The sequence below is a fragment of the Heptranchias perlo genome, unplaced genomic scaffold (assembly GCF_035084215.1).
Source record: "Heptranchias perlo isolate sHepPer1 unplaced genomic scaffold, sHepPer1.hap1 HAP1_SCAFFOLD_141, whole genome shotgun sequence".
In the NCBI taxonomy this organism is placed as follows: Eukaryota; Metazoa; Chordata; class Chondrichthyes; order Hexanchiformes; family Hexanchidae; genus Heptranchias; species Heptranchias perlo.
Window position 1 is genome coordinate 52,254 of NW_027138657.1, and position 23,998 is coordinate 76,251.

At 51.9% G+C, this 23,998-nt stretch overlaps 1 protein-coding gene across 1 annotated transcript in view; it reads right to left on the bottom strand.

Annotated features, from left to right (window-relative positions):
* Positions 1–23,998, bottom strand: part of LOC137308850 (tectonic-3-like) — a 96,484-nt gene that overhangs the window by 33,180 nt on the left and 39,306 nt on the right. Inside the window, exons 5-9 of the mRNA XM_067977303.1 lie at positions 14,060–14,165; positions 12,415–12,533; positions 9,886–9,915; positions 5,907–5,987; positions 4,784–4,909 (exon numbers count right to left, since the gene is read on the bottom strand). Of these exons, the coding sequence (XP_067833404.1) occupies positions 4,784–4,909; positions 5,907–5,987; positions 9,886–9,915; positions 12,415–12,533; positions 14,060–14,165 (462 nt within the window). The remainder of the gene's footprint in view (positions 1–4,783; positions 4,910–5,906; positions 5,988–9,885; positions 9,916–12,414; positions 12,534–14,059; positions 14,166–23,998) is intronic.

Sequence of the window (23,998 nt, forward strand, 5' to 3'; positions counted from 1 at the left end):
TTAGCTTAACATCTGTCATAGGGAAAATGCTAGAATCTATTATTGAGGTGGTTATAGCAGGGCACTTAGAAAATCTCAATGCAATCGGGCTGGGTCAACATGGCTTTGTGAAAGGGAAATTGTGTTTGACTAATTTATCAGAGTTCTTTGAGAAAGTAACAAGCAACGTGGATAAAGGGGATCCTGTGGATGGGGTGTACTTGGATTTCCAGAAGGCTTTTGACAAGGTGTCACATCAAAGGATACTTCACAAAATAAGAGCTCATAGTGTAGGGGGTAACATATCAGCATGGATAAAAGATTGGTTAGCTAACAGGAAACAGAGAGTAGGCATAAATGGGTCATTTTCAGGTTGGCAAGATGTAACGAGTGGAGTGCCACAGGGATCAGTGCTTGGGCCTCAACTATTTACAATCTATATCAATGACTTGGATGAAGGGACCGAATGTATGGTTGCTAAATTTGCTGATGACACAAAGGTAGGTAGGAAAGTAAGTTATGAAGAGGACATAAGGAGTCTGCAAAGGGATATGGATAGGTTAAGTGAGTGGGCAAAAATTTGGCAGATGGTGTATAATGTGGGAAAATGTGAACTTGTCCACTTTGGCAGGAGGAATAGAAAAGCAGAATATTATTTAAATGGAGAGAGATTGCAGAACTCTGAGGTACAGACGATCTGGGTGTCCGAGTACATGAATCACAAAAAGTTAGTATGCAGGTACAGCAAGTGATTAGGAAGGCAAATGGAATGTTGTCATTTATTGCAAGGGGAATGGAATATAAAAGTAGAGATATTTTACTACAGTTGTACAGGGCATTGGGGAGACCACATCTAGAATACTGTGTGCAGTTTTGGTCTCCTTATTTAAGAAAGGACATAATTGCTTTAGAGGCAGTTCAGAGAAGGTTCACTCGACTGATTCCTGGGATGAGGGGGTTATCATTTGAGGAAAGGTTGGACAAGTTGGGCCTGTATACACTGGAGTTTAGAAGAATGAGAGGTGATCTTATTGAAATATATAAGATCCTGAGGGGACTAGAAGGGGTAGATGCTGAGAGGATGTTTCCCCTTGTGGGAGAGACTAGAACTAGGGGCCACAGTTTAAAAATAATGGGTCTCCCATTTCAGACGGAGATGAGGAGAATTTTTTTCTCTCAGAGGGTGGTGAGTCTGTGGAACTCCCTTCCCCAGAGAGTGGTGGAGGCAGGGTCATTGAGTATTTTTAAAGCTGAGTTAGATAGATTCCTGATTAACAAGGGAGTCATAGGTTATAGTAGGTAGATGGGAAAGTAGGGTTAAGGTCACAATCAGATCAGCCATGATCTTATCAAATGGAGGACTGATGAGGGTAGTGCAGTGGATGTTGTCTACGTGGATTTTTAGTAAGGCATTTGACAAGTTCCCACATGGCAGACTGATCAGAAAGGTAAAAGCTCATGGGATACAGGGAAATGTGGCGAATTGGATCCAAAACTGGCTCAGTAACAGGAAACAAAGGGTAAAAGTTGATGGATGTCTTTGCAAATGGAAATCCGTTTCCAGTGGTGTGCCACAGGGCTCAGTATTGGGTCCCTTGCTGTTTGTGTTGTGTATTAATGATTTGGACTTGAATGTAGGGGGCATGATTGGCAAATTTGCAGACAACACAAAAATTGGCCGTGTAGTTGATAGTGAAGAGGATAGCTGTAGACTCCAAGAAGATATCAATGGGTTGGTGGAGTGGGCGGAAAAGTGGCAAATGGAGTTCAACCCGGAGAAGTGTGAGGTCATGCACTTAGGGAGGGCAAACAGTAAAAGGGAATACACAGTAAATGGGAATATATTGAGAGGGGTAGAGGAAGTGAGAGACCTTGGAGTGCATGTGCACAGATCCCTGAAGGTGGCAGTACAGGTAGATAAGGTTGTGAAGAAGGCATATGGAATGCTCTCCGTTATTAGCCGAGGCATAGAATACAAAAGCAGGGATGTAATGATGGAACTGTATAAAACGCTGGTAAGGCCACAGATGGAGTATTGTGCGCAGTTCTGGTCACCACATTACAGGAAGGACGTAATTGCTCTGGAGAGAGTGCAGAGAAGATTTACAAGAATGTTGCCAGGGCTTGAAAAATGCAGCTACGAGGAGAGATTGGATAGGCTGGGGTTATTTTCCTTGGAGCAGAGGAGGCTAAGGGGAGACTTGATTGAGGTGTACAAAATTATGAGGGGCCCAGATAGAGTCGACAGGAAGTACCTGTTTCTCCTAGCGGAGAGTTCAAGAACTAGAGGAAAGAGATTTAAGCTGATTGGTGGAAGGATTAGAGGGGACATGAGGAAAAACTTTTATTTATCCAGAGGGTGGTGGGTGTATGGAATTCGCTGCCCGAATTGGTGGTAGAGGCAAGGACCCTCAACTCTTTTAAAAAGTACCTGACGTACTGTAAGCTGCAGGGCTACGGACCGGGTGCTGGAAGGTGGGATTAGAATGGGCACCTGGTTGTTCTTCGAGCCGGCACGGACATGATGGGCCGAATGGCCCCCTTCTGTGCTGTATCTTTTCTATGGTGCTATGGTTCGATCCGTACAGACCGCACTGTACAGTAACAGGAGACCCGCGCGGACCGCACTGTACAGTAACAGGAGACCCGCGCGGACCGCACTGTACAGTTACAGGAGACCCGCGCGGACCGCACTGTACAGTTACAGGAGACCCGCGCGGACCGCACTGTACAGTTACAGGAGACCCGCGCGGACCGCACTGTACAGTTACAGGAGACCCGCGCGGACCGCACTGTACAGTTACAGGAGACCCGCGCGGACCGCACTGTACAGTTACAGGAGACCCGCGCGGACCGCACTGTACAGTTACAGGAGACCCGCGCGGACCGCACTGTACAGTTACAGGAGACCCGCGCGGACCGGACTGTACAGTAACAGGAGACCCGCGCGGACCGGACTGTACAGTAACAGGAGACCCGCGCGGACCGGACTGTACAGTAACAGGAGACCCGCGCGGACCGCACTGTACAGTAACAGGAGACCCGCGCGGACCGCACTGTACAGTAACAGGAGACCCGCGCGGACCGCACTGTACAGTAACAGGAGACCCGCGCGGACCGCACTGTACAGTAACAGGAGACCCGCGCGGACCGCACTGTACAGTAACAGGAGACCCGCGCGGACCGGACTGTACAGTAACAGGAGACCCGCGCGGACCGCACTGTACAGTAACAGGAGACCCGCGCGGACCGCACTGTACAGTAACAGGAGACCCGCGCGGACCGCACTGTACAGTAACAGGAGACCCGCGCGGACCGCACTGTACAGTAACAGGAGACCCGCGCGGACCGCACTGTACAGTAACAGGAGACCCGCGCGGACCGCACTGTACAGTAACAGGAGACCCGCGCGGACCGCACTGTACAGTAACAGGAGACCCGCGCGGACCGCACTGTACAGTAACAGGAGACCCGCGCGGACCGCACTGTACAGTAACAGGAGACCCGCGCGGACCGCACTGTACAGTAACAGGAGACCCGCGCGGACCGCACTGTACAGTAACAGGAGACCCGCGCGGACCGGACTGTACAGTAACAGGAGACCCGCGCGGACCGGACTGTACAGTAACAGGAGACCCGCGCGGACCGGACTGTACAGTAACAGGAGACCCGCGCGGACCGGACTGTACAGTAACAGGAGACCCGCGCGGACCGGACTGTACAGTAACAGGAGACCCGCGCGGACCGGACTGTACAGTAACAGGAGACCCGCGCGGACCGGACTGTACAGTAACAGGAGACCCGCGCGGACCGGACTGTACAGTAACAGGAGACCCGCGCGGACCGGACTGTACAGTAACAGGAGACCCGCGCGGACCGGACTGTACAGTAACAGGAGACCCGCGCGGACCGGACTGTACAGTAACAGGAGACCCGCGCGGACCGGACTGTACAGTAACAGGAGACCCGCGCGGACCGGACTGTACACTAACAGGAGACCCGCGCGGACCGGACTGTACACTAACAGGAGACCCGCGCGGACCGGACTGTACACTAACAGGAGACCCGCGCGGACCGGACTGTACACTAACAGGAGACCCGCGCGGACCGGACTGTACAGTAACAGGAGACCCGCGCGGACCGGACTGTACAGTAACAGGAGACCCGCGCGGACCGGACTGTACAGTAACAGGAGACCCGCGCGGACCGGACTGTACAGTAACAGGAGACCCGCGCGGACCGGACTGTACAGTAACAGGAGACCCGCGCGGACCGGACTGTACACTAACAGGAGACCCGCGCGGACCGGACTGTACACTAACAGGAGACCCGTGCGGACCGGACTGTACACTAACAGGAGACCCGTGCGGACCGGACTGTACACTAACAGGAGACCCGTGCGGACCGGACTGTACACTAACAGGAGACCCGTGCGGACCGGACTGTACAGTAACAGGAGACCCGTGCGGACCGGACTGTACAGTAACAGGAGACCCGTGCGGACCGGACTGTACAGTAACAGGAGACCCGTGCGGACCGGACTGTACAGTAACAGGAGACCCGTGCGGACCGGACTGTACAGTAACAGGAGACCCGTGCGGACCGGACTGTACACTAACAGGAGACCCGTGCGGACCGGACTGTACAGTAACAGGAGACCCGTGCGGACCGGACTGTACAGTAACAGGAGACCCGTGCGGACCGGACTGTACACTAACAGGAGACCCGTGCGGACCGGACTGTACCATATCCGTTCGGTGATGTTCACATTCCCGTCTCAGGGACAATCTGGCGTGGAACTTACCGTCACAAAGAAGATGTGAAAGGTCTGCTGGATCTTGGTGGCAGAGAGCGAGACGTTGGTGAGGGCAAAGACCACGCGGGCTCCGACGATCCCCTCGATCCCCCGGTACTCGATCCAGTAGGTCACCTGAGAGAAAGAGCAGGTTTCAGCAATCTGTGCTGTACTCTCGCAACAACAACTACTTGCCTTTATATAGCATCTTTAACATCGTAAAATGTCCCAAGGTGCTTCACAGGATCCAATCAGACAAAATCTGTCATCGAGCCACATAAGGAGATACTAGGACGGGTGTCCAAAGGCTTGGTCAAAGAGATAGGTTTTAAGGAGCATCTTAAAGGAGGGGAGAGAGGCGGAGAGGCTTTGGGAGAGAAATCCAGAGCTTAGGGCCTAGACAGCTGAAGGCACGACCACTAATAGTGGACCGATTAAAGTCAGGAATGTGCAAGAGGCCAGAATTGGAGGAATGCAAAGATCTGAGGACTGTAGGGGCTGGAGAAGGTTACAGAGATAGGGAGGGGCGAGGCAATGGAGTGATTTGAAAACAAGGGAGAGAACTGTAAGGTGTTCCTGGACCGGGAGCCAATGTAGGTCAGCGAGCACAGGGGTGATGGGTGAATGGGACTTGGTGCAAGTGAGGAGACGGGCAGCAGAGTTTTGGATGATTTTAAATTTAATTTGGGAATAATCTGGGGCAGGAAAGCACTAAAACCATATTCCACGCCTCATATTGATACCTCAGTGGCTGTTGCTGCACCGGGGTCTCCATCTGAGGGAGAGAGATCCCCACAGACCTGAGAGGGGGGGGGGGGGGGGGGGGGAAGAGGAGTCCAACAGACCCGGGGAGTGGGTTGCACTCAAATACACAAGGGGGTGCGGGAGACATACGCAAACCGATGGGGTCCAGACTCCCACCCCCTGATCCGGACTCAGGCTGGCAGGGAGGTTAATGGTGTGATGCCCCACGCAGTCGAACATCCAGCTGACAGTACTCACAAGGCTGCGATGACTGATGTAGTCTGGGCTGAGATAATGGGGTCCCTTTCATCCTGCTCCCTCCCGAATTACGTGCCCTTTATAGACCCAGGCGGGTCTCCCTCCATTCCCCCCACAGCCGTTCCCCTACCTCTGACACCACGTTTCTGCAGACATCATTCATCACCCACGGTGAGGATAGGAATTCTCTACCTTCAGGTATAATCTTCACCTGTAACACACAGCAATAAACACTGAAGGACATGCACTGGGATCCACTCCCTCCCTCAGGGGGTGCTGATCGATGAGTCACAACTCCAGGGGTATTGAGAATCGAGCACAGAATACAGCAGATAAAGAACACAATACAGAGGGATCAAAACAGGCAATACACACCAAGCATATATAACTGAGGCACACAACGCTCTGAGTGTAAAGCTCCCTCTACACTGTCCCATCAAACACTCCCAGGGCAGGTTTCTCTCCCTGTCACTCCCTGAATGTATTGTGTGTTTAGGAGGTTTCTCTGCCCATTAGGATGGAGTGACTGTCATCCCCTTGTCTTACCTTAAGTGAGAGGCAGAAATGTGTATTGTGGGATACCTGAAATGTGAGAAGGCACATCTGAAATCACAGACCTGGATAGAGAAGAGGAGAGAGATAGAGAGACAAAGGGGAGAGAGAAGGGGAAAGAAAGAAAGGGAGACAGACACAGAGAGACAGAAAAACAGATAGTCAAATAGAGAAGGGAAGAGCAAAGGAGGGAAAGAAAGAGAACGAGACAGGGAGAGGCACAGAGAGAGCAGGAAGGGGATGAGGGGGGCCAGGGAGAGGGCAAGGAGAGCGAGAGACAGAGAGAGCCAGAGAGAGAAAGAAAGAAAGACAGACTCACATTTATATGGCGCCTTTCACAACCTCAGGACGTCCCAAAGCCTTCTACAGCCAATGAAGTACTTTTGAAGAGTAGTCACTGTTGTAAGGTAGGAAAGGCAGCAGCCAATTTCCACAGAGTAAGATCCCACAAACAGCAATGTGATAATGACCAGTGTGTGTGTCTTTTAGTGATGTTGGTTAAGGGATAAATATGGGCCAGGACATCAGGGAGAACTCCCCTGCTCTTCTTCAAAATAGTGCCATGGGATCTTTCACCTGAGAGGGCAGACGCGGCTTCGGTTTAAAGTCTCATCTGAAGGACAACACTTCAGACAGTGCAGCACTCCCTCACTACTGTACTGGAGTGTCAGCCTAGATTTTGTGCTCAAGTCGCGGGAGTGACACCGCGCGAGAGTTAATTTTATTCATTCATGGGATGTGGGTGTCACTGGCAAGGCCAGCATTTATTGCCCATCCCTAAATTGCCCTTGAGAAGGTGGTGGTGAGCTGCTTTCTTGAACGGCTGCAGTCCGTGTGGTGAAGGTTCTCCCACAGTACTGTTAGGGAGTTCCAAACTGAGCATCGGTGAGCAGGTTATTGGTGAGTAAGTGCCACTTGATAGCACTGTCGACAACACCTTCCATCACTTTGCTGATGATTGAATGTAGACTGATGGGGCAGTAATTAGTCGGATTGGATTGGTCCTGCTTTTTGTGAACAGGGCAATTTTCCACATTGTCGGGTAGATGCAGTGTTGTAGCTGTACTGGAACAGCCTTGGCTAGAGGCGCAGCTAGTTCTGGAGCACAAGTCTTCAGCACTACAGCCGGGATGTTGCCTTTGCTGTATCCAGTGCACTCAGCCGTTTCTTGATATCACCTGGAGTGATTCGAATTGGCCGAAGACTGGCTTATGTGATGGTGGGGATATCGGGAGGAGGCTGAGATGGATTATCCACTCGGCACTTCTGCCTGAAGATGGTTGCAAACGCTTCAGCCTTGTCTTTTGCACTCACGTGATGGACTCCGCCATCATTGAGGATGGGGGTGTTCAAATAGCCTCCTCCTTTCGTTAGTTGTTTAATTGTCCACCACCATTCACGACTGGATGTGGCAGGACTGCAGAGCTTTGATCTGATCCGTTGGTTGTGGAATCGCTTAGCTCTGTCTATAGCATGTTGCTTCTGCTGTTTAGCATGCATGTAGTCCTGAGTTGCAGCTTCACCAGGTTAGTACCTCATTTTTAGGTACGCCTGGTGCTGCTCCTGACATGCTCTTCTCTACTCCTCATTGAACCAGGGTTGATCCCCTGGCTTGTTGGTAATGGTAGAGTGAGGAATATGCCGGGCCATGAGGTTATAGATTGTGCTGGAATACAATTCTGCTGCTGCTGATGGCCCACAGCGCCTCATGGATGCCCAGTTTTGAGCTGCTAGATCAGCGGGGGAGAGAGCCAGACAGCGGGGGGGGGGGGGGAGAGCCAGACAGCGGGGGGGGGGGGGGGGGGGGGAAGAGCCAGACAGCGGGGGGGGGAGCCAGACAGCGGGGGGAGAGAGCCAGACAGCGGGGGGAGAGAGCCAGACAGCGGGGGGAGAGAGCCAGACAGCGGGGGGAGAGAGCCAGACAGCGGGGGGAGAGAGCCAGACAGCGGGGGGAGAGAGCCAGACAGCGGGGGGAGAGAGCCAGACAGCGGGGGGGGAGAGCCAGACAGCGGGGGGGGAGAGCCAGACAGCGGGGGGGGAGAGCCAGACAGCGGGGGGGGAGAGCCAGACAGCGGGGGGGGAGAGCCAGACAGCGGGGGGGGAGAGCCAGACAGCGGGGGGGGAGAGCCAGACAGCGGGGGGGGGAGAGCCAGACAGCGGGGGGGGGAGAGCCAGACAGCGGGGGGGGAGAGCCAGACAGCGGGGGGGGAGAGCCAGACAGCGGGGGGAGAGAGCCAGACAGCGGGGGGAGAGAGCCAGACAGCGGGGGGAGAGAGCCAGACAGCGGGGGGAGAGAGCCAGACAGCGGGGGGAGAGAGCCAGACAGCGGGGGGAGAGAGCCAGACAGCGGGGGGAGAGAGCCAGACAGCGGGGGGAGAGAGCCAGACAGCGGGGGGAGAGAGCCAGACAGCGGGGGGAGAGAGCCAGACAGCGGGGGGAGAGAGCCAGACAGCGGGGGGAGAGAGCCAGACAGCGGGGGGAGAGAGCCAGACAGCGGGGGGAGAGAGCCAGACAGCGGGGGGAGAGAGCCAGACAGCGGGGGGAGAGAGCCAGACAGCGGGGGGAGAGAGCCAGACAGCGGGGGGAGAGAGCCAGACAGCGGGGGGAGAGAGCCAGACAGCGGGGGGAGAGAGCCAGACAGCGGGGGGAGAGAGCCAGACAGCGGGGGGAGAGAGCCAGACAGCGGGGGGAGAGAGCCAGACAGCGGGGGGAGAGAGCCAGACAGCGGGGGGAGAGAGCCAGACAGCGGGGGGAGAGAGCCAGACAGCGGGGGGAGAGAGCCAGACAGCGGGGGGAGAGAGCCAGACAGCGGGGGGAGAGAGCCAGACAGCGGGGGGAGAGAGCCAGACAGCGGGGGGAGAGAGCCAGACAGCGGGGGGAGAGAGCCAGACAGCGGGGGGAGAGAGCCAGACAGCGGGGGGAGAGAGCCAGACAGCGGGGGGAGAGAGCCAGACAGCGGGGGGAGAGAGCCAGACAGCGGGGGGAGAGAGCCAGACAGCGGGGGGAGAGAGCCAGACAGCGGGGGGAGAGAGCCAGACAGCGGGGGGAGAGAGCCAGACAGCGGGGGGAGAGAGCCAGACAGCGGGGGGAGAGAGCCAGACAGCGGGGGGAGAGAGCCAGACAGCGGGGGGAGAGAGCCAGACAGCGGGGGGAGAGAGCCAGACAGCGGGGGGAGAGAGCCAGACAGCGGGGGGAGAGAGCCAGACAGCGGGGGGAGAGAGCCAGACAGCGGGGGGAGAGAGCCAGACAGCGGGGGGAGAGAGCCAGACAGCGGGGGGAGAGAGCCAGACAGCGGGGGGAGAGAGCCAGACAGCGGGGGGAGAGAGCCAGACAGCGGGGGGAGAGAGCCAGACAGGGGGGGAGAGAGCCAGACAGCGGGGGAGAGAGCCAGACACACCTATGTGGAAAGATAGTCACATCAGGAAGGACCCAGGTCACTGAGGGTATCCCAGGGGATGTTGACCCACTATAGTTTATGAAGGGCCCAGGGGATCCCCCAGGTCACATGTAAAGGCAGGGATTGGAGCTGAATTCTTTTAACTATCGAACTGCCTTACCTGGTTGCTCCCAATGGTAATATTCGGGGTCTGCAAGACAAGAAATAATAACAGAGCAGGTTAAAACTCCAGGCCCGGTAATCAGCCCAACTCAAACTCCCCCACAACGTTCTGATGATCTCTGATAGAAAGGGTTCAGATACAGGGCTGTGGGACTGTCGACGTATCTTAAAACAAATTGTGGACAATTTCACAAATGTGATGTGCTTCTAGTAGTGCAGGTACCAGAGTTTGTAATTGAGCCATGAACGTGTAAACTAACTGTTTAAACTTAGATTAGAATTAAAAAGAGAAAGAACAAAAGACTTGTATTTATATAGCACCTTTTTTTATGACCTCAGGAGCTCCCAAAGTGATTTACAGCTAATGAAGTACTTTTTGAAGTGTAGTCACTGTTGTAATTTAGGAAACGCGGCAGCCAATTTGCGCACAGCAAGATCCCACAAACAGCAATGTGATATCGACCAGATAATCTGTTTTTTTTTTAAGTAATGTTGGATGAGGGATAAATATTGGCCCAGGACACCGGGGAGAACATAAGAAATAGGAGCAGGAGTAGGCCATTCGACCCCTCGAGCCTGCTCCGCCATTCAATCAGATCGTGGCTGATCTTCGACCTCAACTCCACTTTCCCGCCCAATCCCCATATCCTTTGATTCCCCTAGAGTCCAAATATCTATCGATCTCAGCCTTGAATATACTCAATGACTGAGCATCCACAGCCCTCTGGGGTAGAGAATTCCAAAGATTCACAAACCTCTGAGTGAAGAAATTCCTCCTCATCTCAGTCTTAAATGACCGACCCCTTATCCTGAGACTATGCCCCCTAGTTCTAGACTCTCCAACCAGAAGAAACAGCCTCGCAGCATCTACCCTGTCAAACCCCCTCACAATCTTATATGTTTCAATGAGATCACCTCTCAAAACTGCAGAGAGTATAGGCCCATTCTACTCAATCTCTCCTCATAGGACAACCTTCTCATCCCAGGAATTAATCTAGTGAACCTTCGTTGCACCCCCTCTAAGACAAGTATATCCTTCCTTAGATAAGAGACCAAAACGGTACTCCAGGTGAGGTCTCACCAAAGCCCTGTACAATTGCAGCAAGATTTCCTTGCACTCCAACCCCCTTACAATAAAGGCCAAAGTACCATTTGCCTTCCTACCTGCTTGTTAACTTTCTATGATTCATGTAGAAGGACACCCAAATCCCTCTGCCTACCAACATTTCTTAGTCTCTCACCTTTTAAAAAATATTATGCTTCTCTATTCTTCCGACCAAAGTGGATAATTTCACATTTCCCCACATCATACTCCATCTGCCACCTTCTGGCCCATTCACTTAACCTGCCTATATCCCTTTGCAGTCTCTTTGTGTCCTCGCAGCTTACTTTCTCACCTAGCTTTGCATTGTCAGCAAACTTGGATACATTACACTCGGTCCCTTTATCCAAGTCATTAATATAGATTGTAAATAGCTGAGGCCCCAGCACTGATCCCTGCGGCACCCCACTGGTTACAGCCTGAGAATGACCCGTTTATCCCTACTCTCTGTTTTCTGTCCGTTAACCAATCCTCTATCCATGCTAATATATTATCCCCAATCCCATGAGCTCTTATCTTGTGTAACAACCTCGTGTGGCACCTCATCGAATCCCTTTTGAAAATCCAAATATACTACATCCACTGCTCTTCTTCCAATAATGCCGTGGGATCTTTTACGTCCTCCCGAAAGGCCAAATGGCTTTGGTTTAATGTCTCATCTGAAAGACGGCACCTCCGACAGCGCAGTGCTCCCTCAGTTCTGCACTGAGGTAATGCAGTAAAACATAGACTTAATATTGCAACATCAAACCAATGTACTGAAGAGATGCAGAATTAGAACTAGACTTGCGGTCAGTCGACTCACTTGGTTGGACAGTAATTAACAACAGGGTTATTTTAAAGTGCTGTTAAAATAGCATTGACTATTCCAATGCTCTCCTGGCCGGCCTCCCACCTTGCACCCTCCATAAACTTGAACTCATCCAAAACTCTGCTGCCCGTATCCTAACTCGCACCAAATCCCGTTCACCCGTCATCTCTGTGCTCACTGACCTACATTGGCTCCCAGTCCGGCAACGCCTCGTTTTTAAAATTCTCATCTTTGTTTTCAAATTGCTCATGGCCTCGCCCCTCCCTGACTCTGCAACCTCTTCCAGCCCTACAACCCTCCGAGATCTCTGCACTCCTCCAATTCCTGCTTCTTGCGCATTCTCAATTTTAATCCCTCCACCATTGGCAGCAGTGCCTTCAGCTGCCTGGGCCCTAAGCCTCTCTACCTCTCTCTCCACCTTTAAGATGCACCTTAAAAACTACCTCTTTGACCGAGTTTTGGTCACCTGTCCTAATACCTCCTTACGTGGCTCGGTGTCAAATTTTGTCTCGTGACGCTCCTGTGAAGCGGCTTGGGAGGTTTTACTTAATTAAAGGCGCTATATAAATGCAAGTTGTCGCAGTTGATAAAATTGAACATAACGGCAGCCTCACCGGGAGCAGGACAAAGTTCTCATAGTACGTGGCTGCATTTAGAGCAGGAAGCGAGTCGCAAGCGGTGTTCAAATCTCGAACTCTCCGGGCACACGTGGAGCTGCTGCTCTGCAGGAAACCTGGACGGACATTTAATGGGAAAGAAGTTTAATCTCCCTTTACAACGTTCCATCAAACACCCGCAGCAAGGTTAGATGGAGTAAAGCTCCTTCCACACAATCGCATCAAACACTCCCATGGCAGGTACAGCACGGGTTAGATACAGAGTAAAGCTCCCTCTACACTGTCCCATCAAACACTCCCAGGGCAGGTACAGCACGGGTTAGATACAGAGTAAAGCTCCCTCTACACTGTCCCATCAAACACTCCCAGGGCAGGTACAGCACGGGTTAGATACAGAGTAAAGCTCCCTCTACACTGTCCCATCAAACACTCCCAGGGCAGGTACAGCACGGGTTAGATACAGAGTAAAGCTCCCTCTACACTGTCCCATCAAACACTCCCAGGGCAGGTACAGCACGGGTTAGATACAGAGTAAAGCTCCCTCTACACTGTCCCATCAAACACTCCCAGGGCAGGTACAGCACGGGTTAGATACAGAGTAAAGCTCCCTCTACACTGTCCCATCAAACACTCCCAGGGCAGGTACAGGGTAAGATACAGAGTAAAGCTCCCTCTACACTGTCCCATCAAACACTCCCAGGGCAGGTACAGCACGGGTTAGATACAGAGTAAAGCTCCCTCTACACTGTCCCATCAAACACTCCCAGGGCAGGTACAGCACGGGTTAGATACAGAGCAAAGCTCCCTCGACACTGTCCCATCAAACACTCCCAGGGCAGGTACAGCACGGGTTAGATACAGAGTAAAGCTCCCTCTACACTGTCCCATCAAACACTCCCAGGGCAGGTACAGCACGGGTTAGATACAGAGTAAAGCTCCCTCTACACTGTCCCATCAAACACTCCCAGGGCAGGTACAGCACGGGTTAGATACAGAGTAAAGCTCCCTCTACACTGTCCCATCAAACACTCCCAGGGCAGGTACAGCACGGGTTAGATACAGAGTAAAGCTCCCTCTACACTGTCCCATCAAACACTCCCAGGGCAGGTACAGGGTTAGATACAGAGTAAAGCTCCCTCTACACTGTCCCATCAAACACTCCCAGGGCAGGTACAGGGTAAGATACAGAGTAAAGCTCCCTCTACACTGTCCCATCAAACACTCCCAGGGCAGGTACAGCACGGGTTAGATACAGAGTAAAGCTCCCTCTACACTGTCCCATCAAACACTCCCAGGGCAGGTACAGCACGGGTTAGATACAGAGCAAAGCTCCCTCGACACTGTCCCATCAAACACTCCCAGGGCAGGTACAGCACGGGTTAGATACAGAGTAAAGCTCCCTCTACACTGTCCCATCAAACACTCCCAGGGCAGGTACAGCACGGGTTAGATACAGAGTAAAGCTTGTCAGGAGCTGAGTGTGTGTAGCCTGTGGTTTTCTATGTGGTACTTTTAATTCTCTGGTCTCCTTCCTTCTTTTGTTGTAAAGTGTCGGTTTTACAGCTGTAACAAAATGTGACATCTGAAGCACAAAACACAGGCCGATGGTCTTGAACAGTGTGAGGGAGGGAGGGTTCAGTACCTGCTGGATTCCTGTCGGTACACTCCCCTCCGACCACTGCCACTGGCTGAATGAAGACCCCCAGCACAGAGGCCTCCTTGAAGAACGTGAGGATCTGGTCGCCGACCTGGACAGGGTGGGGGGCGGCGGGGTGGAGGAAAGGGCGAGAGGTCAGGGTCACAGATCAAGCAGGTTCTCTAATCAACCCCCAACACACTGAGTCTAGCCCGTGGCTCAGTGCGTAGCACTCTCCCCTCAGAGTCAGAAGGTTGTGGGTCCGGGTCCCACTGCAGAGACTTGAGCACATAATCCAGGGTCAGTACTGAGGGAGTGCTGCACTGTCGGAGGGTCAGTACTGAGGGAGTGCTGCACCGTCGGAGGGTCAGTACTGAGGGAGTGCTGCACCGTCGGAGGGTCAGTACTGAGGGAGTGCTGCACCGTCGGAGGGTCAGTACTGAGGGAGCGCTGCACCGTCGGAGGGTCAGTACTGAGGGAGCGCTGCACCGTCGGAGGGTCAGTACTGAGAGAGCGCTGCACCGTCGGAGGGTCAGTACTGAGGGAGCGCTGCACCGTCGGAGGGTCAGTACTGAGGGAGCGCCGCACCGTCGGAGGGTCAGTACTGAGGGAGCGCTGCACCGTCGGAGGGTCAGTACTGAGGGAGCGCTGCACTGTCGGAGGGTCAGTACTGAGGGAGTGTTGCACTGTCGGAGCGTCAGTACTGAGGGAGCGCCAGCACTGAGGGAGCGCTGCACTGTCGGAGGGTCAGTACTGAGGGAGCGTTGCACCGTCGGAGGGTCAGTACTGAGGGAGCGCTGCACCGTCGGAGGGTCAGTACTGAGGGAGCGCTGCACCGTCGGAGGGTCAGTACTGAGGGAGCGCTGCACTGTCGGAGGGTCAGTACTGAGGGAGCGCTGCACTGTCGGAGGGTCAGTACTGAGGGAGCGCTGCACTGTCGGAGCGTCAGTACTGAGGGAGCGCTGCACTGTCGGAGGGTCAGTACTGAGGGAGCGCTGCACTGTCGGAGGGGCAGTACTGAGGGAGCGCTGCACTGTCGGAGGGTCAGTACTGAGGGAGCGCTGCACAGTCGGAGGGTCAGCACCGAGGGAGCGCTGCACTGTCGGAGGTGCCGCCTTTCGGATGAGATGTTAAACCAAGGCCTCGTCTGCCCTCTCAAGTGGGCCAAAAGGATCTCACGGCCACTAGTGGAAGAAGAGCAAAGGAGTTCTCCCCCAGTGTCCTGACCAATACTCATCCCTCAACCATCATTATTCTCTGCTCTAAGGAGAACAACCCCAGCTTCTCCAGTCTATCCACATAATTGAAGTCCCTCATCCCTGGAATCATTCCAGTAAATCTCCTCTGCACCCTCTCTAAGGCCTTCACATCTTTCCTAAAGTGCGGTGCCCAGAACTGGACACAATACTCCAGTTGTGGCCGAACCAGTGTTTTATAAAGGTTCATCATGACTTCCTTGCTTTTGTACTCCATGCCTCTATTCATAAAGCCCAGGACCCCGTATGCTTTTTTAACCGCTTTCTCAACCTGCCCTGCCACCTTCAACGATTTGTGCACATAAACCCCGAGGTCTCTCTGTTCCTGTATCCCTTTTAGAATGGTGGAATGGGTGGAAACGTGGAAGATGAAATTCAATGCAGAAAAGTGTGAAGTTATACATTTCGGTCGGAAAAATGAGGAGAGGCAATATAAACTAGACGGCACAATTCTAAAAGGGGTACAGGAACAGAGGGATCTGGGGGTATATGGGCACAAATCGTTGAAGGTGACAGGGCAAGTTGAGAAAGTGGTTAAAAAAGCATACGGGATCCTGGACTTTATAAATAGAGGCATAGAGTACAAAAGTATGGAAGTTATGATTAACCTTTACAAAACACTGGTTCAGCCACAACTGGAGTATTGTGTCCAGTTCTGGTCACCGCACTTCAGGAAAGATGTGAAGGCCTTAAGAGGGTGCAGAATGATTCTAGTAAATCCCTTGATTCCCTTGAGGAACTTAAATTATGTGGATAGACTGGAGAAGCTGGGGTTGTTCTCACTGGAACAGAGAAGGTTGAGAGGTGATTTGATAGAGGTATTCAAAATCATGGAGGGCCTAGACAGAATAGATAGAGAGAAACTGTTCCCATTGGCGGAAGAGTCAAGAACCAGAGGACACAGATTTAAGGTGATTGGCAAAAGAACCAAAGGCGACATGAGGAGAAACTTTTTTACACAGCGAGTGGTTATGATCTGGAATGTACTGCCCGAAGGGGTGGTGGAGGCAGATTCAATCGCGGCCTTCAAAAGAGAACTGGATAAGTACCGGAAGGGAAAAAATTTGCAGGGCTACGGGGATAGGGCAGGGGGCGTTGGACTAGCTGGATTGCTCTTACAGAGAGCCGGCACGGACTTGATGGGCCGAATGGCCTCCTTCCGTGCTGTAACCTTTCTATGATTCTATTGAAAAGTCAGATCGTCCGGTCATTTATCTGATTGCTGCTTCTGGGATCTTGCTGTGTGCAAAATGGCTGCCGCTGTTTCATAGAGTCATAGAGTTATACAGCACGGATAGAGGCCCTTCGGCCCATCGTGTCCGCGCCGGCTATCAAGCCCTGTCTAATCTAATCCCATATTCCAGCATTTGGTCCGTAGCCTTGTATGCTATGGCATTTCAAGTGCTCATCCAAATGCTTCTTGAATGTTGTGAGGGTTCCTGCCTCCACAACCCTTTCAGGCAGTGAGTTCCAGACTCCAACCACCCTCTGGGTGAAAAAGTTCTTTCTCAAATCCCCTCTAAACCTCCCGCCTTTTACCTTGAATCCATGTCCCCTTGTTATAGAACCCTCAACAAAGGGAAAAAGCTCCTTAGTATCCATCCTATCTGTGCCCCTCATAATTTTGTACACCTCAATCATGTCCCCCCTCAGCCTCCTCTGCTCCAAGGAAAACAAACCCAATCTTCCCAGTCTCTCTTCATAGCTGAAGCGCTCCAGCCCTGGTAACATCCTGGTGAATCTCCTCTGCACCCTCTCCAAAGCGATCACATCCTTCCTGTAGTGTGGCGACCAGAACTGCACACAGTACTCCAGCTGTGGCCTAACCAGTGTTTTATACAGCTCCAGCATAACCTCCTTGCTCTTATATTCTATGCCTCGGCTAATAAAGGCAAGTATCCCATATGCCTTCTTTACCACCTTATCTACCTGTTCCGCCGCCTTCAGGGATCTGTGAACTTGCACACCAAGATCCCTCTGACCCTCTGTCTTGCCTAGGGTCCTCCCATTCATTGTGTATTCCCTTGCCTTGTTCGTCCCTCCAAAGTGCATCACCTCGCACTTTTCCAGGTTAAATTCCATTTGCCACTGTTCCGCCCATCTGACCAACCCATCTATATCGTCCTGCAGACTGAGGCTATCCTCCTCGCTATTTACCACCCTACCAATTTTTGTATCATCAGCGAACTTACTGATCATACCTTTTACATTCATATCCAAGTCATTAATGTAGACCACAAACAGCAAGGGACCCAGCACCGATCCCTGTGGTACCCCACTGGCCACAGGCTTCCAGTCACAAAAACAACCTTCGACCATCACCCTCTGCCTTCTGCCACTAAGCCAGTTTTGTATCCAAAGTGCCAAGGCACCCTGGATTCCATGGGCTCGTACCTTCTTGACCAGTCTCCTGTGCGGGACTTTATCGAAGGCCTTACTGAAATCCATGTATACCACATCCACTGCGTTACCCTCATCCACACGCCAAGTCACCCCCTCAAAAAATTCAATCAAATTAGTCAGACATGATCTTCCCTTGACAAAGCCATGTTGACTATCCCTGATTAATCCTTGCTTCTCCAAGTGGAGACTAATTTTGTCCTTCAGAATTTTTTCCAATAATTTTCCTACCACTGATGTTAGGCTCACTGGCCTGTAGTTCCCCGGTTTTTCCCTACTCCCCTTCTTGAATAATGGTATTACATTAGCGGTTCTCCAGTCCTCTGGCACATCCCCTGTGGCCAGAGAGGTTCTGAATATATGTGTCAGAGCCCCCGCAATCTCCTCCTTTGCCTCACACAGTAGGCTGGGATACATTTCGTCCGGGCCTGGGGATTTATCCATTTTTAGGCCTGCTAAAACCGCCAATACCTCCTCCCGCTCGATGTTAATATGTTCGAGTATATCACAGTCCCCCTGCCGTATTTCTATGTCTACATCGTCCTTCTCCATAGTGAAAACAGATGCAAAAAATTCATTTAGAACCCCTCCTACATCTGCCGGCTCCACACACAGATTGCCATTTTTGTCCCTAATGGGCCCTATTTTTTCCCTAGTCATCCTCTTACCCTTAATATACTTATAAAACATCTTAGGATTTTCCTTTATTTTGCTCGCCAGTGTTATTTCATGGCCCCTCCTTGATCTCCTAATTTCTTTTTTAAGTATCCCCCTGCACTTTTTGTACTCCTCTAGGGCTTCCTCCGTCTTTAGCCTTTTGTATCTGCCAAAAGCCCTCCTTTTTTTCCTAATCCATTATCGTATATCCCCTGACATCCAAGGTTCCCTGGAGTTCTTGGAACCACCCTTGACCTTTACGGGAACATGTTGCCATTGTATGGTCCCAATCTCCCTTCTGAAAGACTCCCATTGCTCCGATGCGGATTTTCCTACAAGCAGCTGATCCCAGTCCATTTTGGCCAGATCCTGCCTTATCCTATTAAAATCGGCCTTCCCCCAATTTAGAACCTTTATTTCCGGCCCCTCCCTGTCCTTTTCCATGACCACCTTAAATCTCACCGCATTATGGTCACTGTCACCAAAGTGCTCACCTACTAGCACTTCTTCCACTTGGCCGGCCACATTCCCTAGAATTAGGTCCAGTAACGCCCCCTCTCTTGTAGGACTTTCTACATGCTGGCTCAAAAAGCTCTCCTGGATGCACGTTAAGAATTTTGTACCCTCTTAGCCTTTTACACTCTGAGTATCCCAGTTAATATTGGGGAAGTTGAAATCCCCCACTATTATTACCCTATTATTTGCACAATTTTCTGAGATTTGCCTACATATCTGTTCCTCTATCTCCCCCTGACTGTTTGGGGGCCTATAGTACACTCCCATCAAAGTGCTTGCCCCCTTTTTGTTTTTAAGCTCCACCCATATGGCCTCATTAGAGGAACCTGCTAATATATCATCCCTCCTTATGGCAGTAATTGATTCTTTAATTAACATTGCGACCCCCCCTCCTCTTATACCTCCCCCTCTGTCTCGCCTGAAGATTCTGTACCCCGGAATATTGAGCTGCCAGTCTTGCCCCTCCCTCAACCATGTCTCTGTGACAGCAACAATATCATACTCCCATGTGTTTATCAACACCTTCAGTTCATCCACCTTATTCGCAAGACTCCTTGCATTAAAATAGATGCCATCCAGCCTTGCCCTCACATATTTGCCCTGTCTTCCAAGCTGACTTGTTTTTTTCTCTATATTTGGCTGCACATCACCCCCTATTGTAGCTCCACTCTGTATCCCATCCCCCTGCCAAGTTAGTTTAAACCCCCCCCAACAGTGCTAGCAAACCTCCCCGCAAGGATATTTGTCCCGCTCTGGTTCAGGTGCAACCCGTCCGACTTGTACAAGTCCCACCTTCCCCAGAAGCAGGCCCAGTGATCCAGGAAACTGAAACCCTCCCTCCTGCACCAACTCTTTAGCCACGCATTCATCTGTTCTATCCTCCTATTTCTATACTCACTAGCCCGTGGCACTGGGAGTAATCCAGAGATTACAACCTTTGAGGTCCTGCTCTTTAATCTGCTTCCTAGCTCCCTAAATTCTTGATGCAGGACCTCATCTCCCTTCCTACCTATGTCGTTGGTCCCAATGTGGACCACGACCTCTGCCTGCTCACCCTCCCCCTTGAGAATGCCCTGTAGCCGCTCAGTGACATCCATGACCTTGGCACCAGGGAGGCAACAAACCATCCTGGAGTCACGTTTACGGCCACAGAAACGCCTGTCTGTTCCCCTTACGATAGAATCCCCTACCACTATAGCTCTTCCACTCTTTTTCCTCCCAGCCTGTGCAGCAGAGCTACCCCTGGTGCCAGGAAGTTGGCTGCTGCTGCCTTCCCCTGATAAGTCATCCCCCTCAACAATATCCAAAGCGGTATATTTGTTTGAGAGGGGGACGGCCACAGGGGACCCCTGCAATGCCCGCCTGCTCTTCTTACTCTGCCTGGTGGTCACCCAATTACTTCCTGCCTGTACAACCTTTACCTGCGGTGTGACCATCTCACTAAACGTGCTATCCACGACGTTCTCAGCATCGCGACTGCTCCTTAATGAATCCATCCGCAGCTCCAGTGCCGCAATGCGGTTTGTCAGTAGCTGCAGCTGGATACATTTCCCGCACACATGGTCGTCAGGGACACCGGAAGGGTCCCTGATTTCCCACATAGAGCAGGAAGAGCATAACACGGGGCTGGGCTGTCCTGACATGACTTACCCTTTAACTAATTAATTCAAATTAAATGAATCCCACCAATTTCACTTCAATTAAAAAGGTATACTCAAGAGCCCTTGCTGAACAGCAGTCCCCCACTACACAACAGAGACCCGAGAATCCACAAACTCTAACCTTAGACAAATTCAGCAGGAAAATACTCACCAGCCAATCACTTACCTCTTCCTTGGTGACGTCCCACTTGGATTACTTTTTGCTTCTTATTTATCTTAGGTCCAGGAGTTAAGTCCCTGTGATGTCGCACAGTGGTTGTCTCTTGGTGCAGGTCTGCTGCTGCTTTTATTCCACAATCTCAGTCTTCTACTCTCAGGTCCACTGCCGCTCGAACTCTCAGCACACTGTGTAATATCCGCACATCGTGCAGTCCGCACGATGTGCGGATATTACACAGTTTCCTACATTACATCAGTGACTACACTTCAAACAAAGTACTTCATTGGGTGTAAAGCACTTTGGGACGTCGAGAGGTGGTGAAAGGCACTGTATAAATGGGAGTCTTTTCTATTACACAGCTCCATCGAGTGGGTTAACATGTGACCATGGTGATGGGGCCTCCGATGTGGGCTTTGGGCAGCTCCCCAAGCTGGCATGGTTTTGGGCAGCGAGGTGAGAGGAACCTTCACCCCCTACCCACCCCCCCCCCATCTCTTCACCTGTCCCACCCTTTGGGGGGAGGAGGGGAGGGGACAGAGGGAGGCAGGAAAACCACCGTGTTGATAAGAGACGCCCCAACCCTCCCGCTCTCCTCTTTCCGCCAGCATTCCCCCTGACACCAGCACCAATCGGAAAGGTCTCAAGCCAGATAGCCATTTGTCCAGCCTGCAGGACCTTATCACCCCATTGGCTCGCGGTACGTCAACTGTTTCACTTCAAAAGAACAGTGGTTGGTCGGCCGATCGCAAAGGGCTTTGGGGCCTCCAGAGAACGTGAAAGGCGATGGAGAAAGGCGAGTTCCACCTGTCGAACACTCCTGTTCTGATGCCCTCCACTGCCTCTCCCCCCCACTCACTGGGCAGGGAAGGGAGGCACTCTGATAATCAATCACTGACAAATGCCACCCTGATACCAGGGCTTGGAGGGTCAAATTAGGAGGACTTTAAAATCATACAGCTCGACAAGTATTAGCCGGACACACTTTAGGAAGGATGTCAAGGCCTTGGAGAGGGTGCAGAGGAGATTTACTAGAATGGTACCAGGGATGAGGGACTTCAGTTCTATGGAGAGACTGGAGAAGCTGGGATTGTTCTCCTTACAACAGAGAAGGTTAAGGGGAGATTTGATAGAGGTGTTCAAAATCATGGAGGGTTTAATAGAATAAATAAGGAGACAGAAATGTCGGTAAGGAGAGGACACAGATTTAAGGTGATTGGCCAAAGAACCAGAGGGGGAGATGAAAGAATTTTTTATGCAGCGAGTTGTTCTGATCTGGAATGCACTGCTTGAAAGGGCGGTGGAAGCAGATTCAATAATAACTTTCAAAAGGGAATTGGATAAATACTTGAAAAGGAGAAATTTGCAGCACTATGGGGAAAGAGCAGTGGGAGTGGGAAACTGAATAGCTCTTTCACAGAATCGACACAGGCATGATGAGCCGAATGGCCTCCTTCTGTTGTGTATGATTCTATGATTCCACAATTATTCAATTGCACTGTAGAAGGACTTCATCTCACTGTCTTAATAGTGAGAGACTAGGAACTGTGGAGTGGAAGAGAGATTAGAGTGTTCATGTACACAAATCACTAAAAGCTAGTGGACAGGTACAAAAAATAATCAAAAGGGCGAGAGCCAGGCCGTTCAGGGGTGATGTCAGGAAACGCTTCTTCACACAAAGGGGAGTGGGAATCTGGAACTCTCGCTGAGGCTGGGGCTCAATTGGAAATTGCAAAACTGAGATTGACAGATTTTTGTTAGGCAAGTGTATTCAGGGATATGGAACCAAGGCAGGCAGATGGAGTTAAGATACAGATCAACTATGATCTAACTGAATTGCGGAACAGGCTTGGGGTGGGGGGGGGGGGGGCGGACGGCCTCCTCCTGTTACGAACCACCATTTCGGATTAACAGTGGTCTTCAGCTCTGAGATCCCTCCTGCTCCGTAGATCTCGGGAGATGGCAGAGGCAAAGTGCGAAGATGCAGATTAGCTTCGGGTGCTAGTGAACCGATCACAGGTGTCCAGCCTTACCTGGTAGAGGTCTTTGGGCGCAGCCGAGCTCTGTGTTGAGAGGACAGAAAAGGGGGCGACCGTTATACACCGGCCGGCAGGGGGTGACCGTTATACACCGGCCGGCAGGGGGTGACCGTTATACACCGGCCGGCAGGGGGTGACCGTTATACACCGGCCGGCAGGGGGTGACCGTTATACACCGGCCGGCAGGGGGTGACCGTTATACACCGGCCGGCAGGGGGTGACCGTTATACACCGGCCGGCAGGGGGTGACCGTTATACACCGGCCGGCAGGGGGTGACCGTTATACACCGGCCGGCAGGGGGTGACCGTTATACACCGGCCGGCAGGGGGTGACCGTTATACACCGGCCGGCAGGGGGTGACCGTTATACACCGGCCGGCAGGGGGTGACCGTTATACACCGGCCGGCAGGGGGTGACCGTTATACACCGGCTGTGAGAAGCATCTATTTGCTCAAACATTGAACATTGCGGGACGGGAATCCTCTATGTCTCCGCTGAGATGCTTGTATTCTCTGTAAACTTCAGCTCATCCAAAACTCTGCTGCCCATATTCTAACTCACACCAAGTCCCGTTCACCCATCACCCCTGTGCTCATTGACCTACACTGGCCCCCACCTCCATTTTAAAATTCTCGTCCTTGTTTTCAAATCCCTCCACGCCCTCACCCCTCCCTACCTCGACAACCTCTCCAGCCCTACAATCCTCCAAGATCTTTGCGCTCCTCCAATTCTGGACTCTTGTGCGCCATTGGCGGCCATGCCTTCAGCTCCCATGCTCTGGAATTCTCTCCCTAAACTCCTTCCCCTCCTTTAAGACCCTCCTCAGAACCCACCCCTTTGACCAAGCTTTTGTCCGATCCTCCTAATACCTCCTTCTGTCGCTCAGCCTCTATTTATGAAAAGAAAGACTTGCATTATTATAGCGCCTTTCATGACCTCAGGACATCCCAAAGAGTTTTCCAACCAATGAAGTACTTTTTAAAATGTTATAATGTAGAACAATTGCACACAGCAAGGTCCCACAAACAGCAGTGTGCTCATGACCAGATCATCTGTTTTAGTGATGTTGGTTGAGGGATAAATATTGGCCTCGAACACCAGGGAGAACTCCCCGTCTCTTCCTCCAATAGTGGCCGTGGGATCTTTTTAAGTCCACCTCAGAATGCCAACAGGGCCTCGATTTAATGTCTCATCTGAAAGATGGCACCTCCGACAGTGCAGCACTTCCACAGTACTGCACTGGGAGTGTCAGCCTGGA